Source organism: Opisthorchis viverrini, assembly GCF_000715545.1.
Source record: "Opisthorchis viverrini unplaced genomic scaffold opera_v5_29, whole genome shotgun sequence".
In the NCBI taxonomy this organism is placed as follows: Eukaryota; Metazoa; Platyhelminthes; class Trematoda; order Opisthorchiida; family Opisthorchiidae; genus Opisthorchis; species Opisthorchis viverrini.
The window spans coordinates 1,576,684-1,581,641 of record NW_008751685.1 but is presented as its reverse complement, the minus strand read 5'-3'; the positions used below and the strand labels follow the sequence as shown (position 1 = coordinate 1,581,641).

Below are 4,958 nucleotides of genomic sequence, written 5' to 3'. Positions count from 1 at the left end.
TCGTATTTACGCCCCAATTAAGCAGCTCCTGCTTCCGATGCACAGCTAACCCACATCCCCAAATCATCGGTGAACGAAGCTGCGGCAGCTACAACCACTGTACGACAAGTACGAGGTTATTACAGCTGATAGTGATGATGATGAACCCATGCTTCCCTCGGGTTGCATGCCACCACAAACGGAGACCTATTATTGTCTATTTATCAGTACCCTTTCTCCGGTTCACATGAGATCGCACTGATGGCTAACCTCCTAAACAATGCTACGGCCCAGTCAAAACGTAGACGCCTTAAGCAGACCTGTTCAGGCCTTCTTTAGAAGCACGAAATCAGGGTCTACAGACAAGACAAACCCACTTCTGGTGATGCCTCAAACTGTGAATCCCATCAAGAGCGTTAACCTAGGTCACAAATGACTAGCGGACATTATACATGGTGGAAAAATGAAATTATTTTCAACTTGAGTTCAATACTTATCTGTCATGAGGTAAGGAAACACGAGGATTATTAATCTCGTGAGCGCAGAAGGCCGAAGTCAGAGTGAACCAAGAAGAAAGACAAGTCTCTGTGAGCAGTTTCGTGCGAGATTACCAGGCAAATGAATCGTCGTCTGGTTTCCAATGATGCAAATCTTGGGGAACAGAAAAGTTGTCCCTAGGAAGTACTGATTATCATAGAGTTACCTTACAAGAGTGAGTGCAATGAAAAAAAAGATGGACGAAATACACTGAATAAAAACTACCAACGAGACAATTGCATCCAAATGCAAGTGAATTAAAATTCACATAATCCGCTTCTTCCACAGGTCGAACGAGACGTCATCCATCGATCTCAGCATTCTTACCACTCTCCCGGGCTCGGCCGAAAGAGCGACTCCTGTATGAATCGGACAGTGGAAGTTCATCCCCTTCTGGAATCAAACTGAGGCGGTTGACAGCTGCACCGGAAATTTGTCAGACGAGGACGATGCCAAAGTGGGACGCGAAGTGACTCGACAGCCGGTTTTTTTGAAAATGTTTTTCACAAAAGGTTATGAGTTATCAAAATGCTTTGATAACACGACCTACTTTTTAGCCGGCGTGACAACGGTATCATGAAGGTTCTGAACATCAAGCAGCAGTGGATCCCCAATCTCGATGCATCCACTGAGACAGGCGGGAAGAATACCTGAACGGTTCACTCTCAGGAAGAGGTTAAGTGCTCTCTATTGGATACAACCATTGATTTCATAAGGGAAACCACTAACAGGGTTCCTGAAAACCCTTAGATATTGTGAGTGGTTTCCTTTATGAAAGTATACTGCGATATCTCGAATACCGTAACAACTGAAACATGAGATTGACTGTGTGCAGCACATTCAGTTGAACATCATAAATGATATATTCACTTGAATCTCCTTTGGAAACCAAATAGATTTGCAAATTGGTGCATGTGTAACAATCGATTTCTTTGTAGTGTGGTCGACCTAGGAGGAATCATTGTTTCTGAATTTGGAGTCCCTTCAGGATCTCATGGTCATGAGATTTCGGCATTCTTTCCTTTTTAAAAAGTCAACCCTCCTTCAGTTAGACGCAGCTGAAATAAGTGGTCGGGAAAGCACTTGCTTATTGCTCTGGTAATCTGACATGACGGATGGTTAACGCCATGCCCTAATCACAGACGAGGACTGTTTCTCTTCTGATAAGCTGCAGCGTGCCCAGAAAAGCCAAACGTCTGAGGGTTTTCATCATGAGTAAAAATGAGTCAGCAACCCTGTGAGTAGTATGCTACGTCTAGACAATGCACTGCGATATCTCGAACATGTTGCAACTGAAACGTGGGGCGGCCTTGTGTAGGGCATTCGGTTGAAAGACATCCTGAACGAGATTCAGCATGGTCCTGTGTGAGCCTCCCCCCCGTCAGCACTAAGTAGGAATGCAGATACGTGTAGTTGTCGTAGTCAATTTCCCATTTCGTGAGAAAATAGACCACAGTTACTTCCACGGAGTTCAACTCTGAGCCAAGCCAAACTTCACTCGTTTGATCCACGCCTGTCAGGTTCACAAATCAGCAAGGCTACCCAACCGGGGCTGGGAGTTACCGACTCGACTGCTTCCGGACAGGAGATATCATACTCATTCACCGTAGGGCCGATTGTATCCTGTACCCGTCTGGACCGCATATCAAATGAAGGCCTATATACCACTCCAAACACCTGTATAGACACGGTAACGCAAAGTGAAAGCGGTCACTACTAATCGGAAAGCGACGGGATCATCGCGTCTTCCTACGTGAGGTCCGCCTGATGAGTGCGGCCGGGAACTGAACCACTTATGGTGGTTGTCACATTTTAAGGGGACTAACTAGTCAACGCCAGTCTGTCGTTGCATGCTGGGCTTGTGTCGAATCAATACCAAGTGATGGCGTCTCACACCAATTTGATGTTCAGGCCTGTTTTCAGTGGTTTTGAAGTGTGCAAGCAACTCGAACTCGACAGTTTTCTGCAACAAGTCATCATCCCCCCTTTGTTTAGACCTCCTTAATGGACGCATGGCAATATTGCTGTCGATGACAATGACTAGCTTTGAAACCCAACTGAGCGTCGCACCATTAATGAGCCTGTGTTTCCGACAGAAGGTCCGTTCCTACCTTATGCACGCAGATGTGATATCTCTTACTCGACTCGGCTGTAAGCCTCCAAACCGAACAGATTAGTAGAACAAGCGAATGTATTCCAGAACAATACGTTTGCGTTGGGTTACAAACACTGCGTTTCTAATCGATGACAAATTGTGAGTATGTCTTCAAACAGCATAAGAGACACAGTAAGATCCGACCACGCATGAATACATATATCAGTTGCATAAAGTTCATTGGGTATCACAAGGTACAGGGAACGTGCTGCAAGGGCTTGCACACACACTGAACTCTGTCATCCACTCGATCCGGGTCATTGAGTCTTGGATTCATCACCTGTCGCAGTGGAAGGGGCAAGGATTTCGAGTCGCGGCCAGGACATTGCCTCACCCTTCTTGAGAGCAATTTCAACTTTTGTGCCCATCAGTTTGATCACAGAAGCCTCCGGAACCACAGTCTGTGGATGAAAGTCAAAAGGTTAGTACGTGTTAGCAAAAATAAGAAACTACATGGCGCGAATAGTTCCACTTACTCCACACAATTCGAAAGTTTTGTCGAACCGCTGTCTGTCCGAACCAAACTCGAAAGTGGCGTGAAGTCGCACTCGGTTTGCAGTGACATTGACCGATTCGGGGATAACAGCTTTGGCATAGACTGTGATGATTACTTGTCCAGGTAGTTGGAACCAATCGTGCCGACAGGTTGCCTGGGCGGCGATTGAGACGGCTAAATTTGTGGCTCGATTCCTTGTCCGGTAGTTGGAACCAATCGTGCCGACAGGTTGCCTGGGCGGCGATTGAGACGGCTAAATTTGTGGCTCGAGCGGCCTGAAAACAAGAATCAGCAGTCTCATGAGTAACATAATGAGTGTCAAAATTAGGAAAACACGTAGATTTAGTGTCCAACGCATACACAAATCAGCACCAAAGAATTCGCATTCTAATGCGGCCTAGTGGGGCAAAAGAAAGATGGTCAGTGGGACGAACAACTCCTCAATTTCTACTTGCCTACCTACAAACTGAACTTGCGCTGTATCATGAGAATTAAAAGGCCACCCGGGAGCCCCAAAGTGGGGTAAAAGAAAGATGGCCAGTGGGACGAACAACTCTTCAATTCCTACTTGCCTACCTACAAACTGAACTTGAACATAAGAATTAAAAGGCCACCCGGGAGCCCCAAAACCCACTATGCGTCTACGAATGTGATCCAAGGTGTGCCACCTGAGATCAACAGACATAATCAAGGTAAACGCTGACACTCCACTCAACGATACTGTAATCCTTACATCGATGATCATTAACAGCAAAACTCTAACTGAGCAATGTCCTACACCATCATTTTGAATGAGATAGCGGATGTTACCCTCATTTTTGTGAAACACGATCACCCTATTCTTCATGGGGACCTGGGCAATTCAAAAGGACTACTAACCCTACAACTGACCTTCCATGGAACGACAGAGCTTGATATTAACCACAAAAACTAAGCCAAACGCCGGTGAGCCCACGTCCCACGTTGTACCACATGAGTTTCCGTATTACACACGAGACATGAGACCACCCTTTTGTTAGAAAAGTTCAAACGTGAAGTGAACTGGGCAGTACCAGGAATGCGCATTGAAAGTAACCGGTCGAGTTAAACTTGGATTTTGAAGATTTCAGCTTATCAGATCCAAACAAAAATCATAACTTATTTGTAAAAATCTGAAGTCCATGATGCGTAGCGGTGCGGTTGAAAAAGTCCTTTTAATCAATGACAATGTCTTCAGCATCGTGAACTGACACCTATGTGGAGGTCACTATTAAGGGAACAAACTGAAGGGATGAACAAAACCACAACACAGCTGTTAAGAGCTTTTGGACTGATGTGAAGACATCGTTTTTCCCAAAACTCAAGTATTCGCTCTATCGATTTCGGTCTGAGAAAGTCTGGTTGAGCAGTACAACGAGAAGTTGTACCCCATCTCTTTGATTGCGCGAACCGGTTGCAGCAGAGCTGCGTAACTATGGCAGAATCGGAGAGCACTTCCTACATTCATAACGGTGGTAGTGGTGTTCGCTCGTCGGCGGAGGCTGCGTAATGTCGTTCTAAGACAATGATTGTCGTGATATGGCGCGGCGTACTGTGTTCAGTACATACGTCTTATACCATTTCCATGCGTAAATCAACAACCTGCCCACCTAATTTCATCACCGTGCGGCAAATCAGCTGATTCCCATATACGTGGTAGATTACCATTATCATCATCAAGGACAGCAACATCAGTGTTGTCACTGATGCTTCACTGCCGTACAACCATAAGGTTCGTTTACTTTATATAAATATATATATACACAATCGCAT

General features: G+C 45.4%; 3 protein-coding genes across 3 annotated transcripts in view; 1 reads left to right on the top strand and 2 right to left on the bottom strand.

The window, feature by feature from the left end:
- T265_02405 (hypothetical protein) overlaps positions 1 to 1,354 on the top strand; it is a gene marked incomplete at both ends in the record, with an annotated part of 12,145 nt that extends 10,791 nt beyond the window's left edge. The window contains one exon of the mRNA XM_009166638.1: positions 805 to 1,354. Within this exon, the coding sequence (XP_009164902.1) occupies positions 805 to 989 (185 nt within the window). The remainder of the gene's footprint in view (positions 1 to 804) is intronic.
- The window catches only part of T265_02404 (hypothetical protein), a gene marked incomplete at both ends in the record, with an annotated part of 27,568 nt that extends 25,408 nt beyond the window's left edge, over positions 1 to 2,160 (bottom strand). Inside the window, one exon of the mRNA XM_009166637.1 lies at positions 2,080 to 2,160. Within this exon, the coding sequence (XP_009164901.1) occupies positions 2,080 to 2,160 (81 nt within the window). The remainder of the gene's footprint in view (positions 1 to 2,079) is intronic.
- Positions 2,161 to 2,702: 542 nt separating this feature from the next.
- Positions 2,703 to 4,958, bottom strand: part of T265_02403 (hypothetical protein) — a gene marked incomplete at both ends in the record, with an annotated part of 27,307 nt that continues 25,051 nt past the window's right edge. Inside the window, 2 exons of the mRNA XM_009166636.1 lie at positions 2,703 to 3,072; positions 3,148 to 3,400. Coding sequence (XP_009164900.1) covers positions 2,929 to 3,072; positions 3,148 to 3,400 — 397 coding nt within the window. The remainder of the gene's footprint in view (positions 3,073 to 3,147; positions 3,401 to 4,958) is intronic.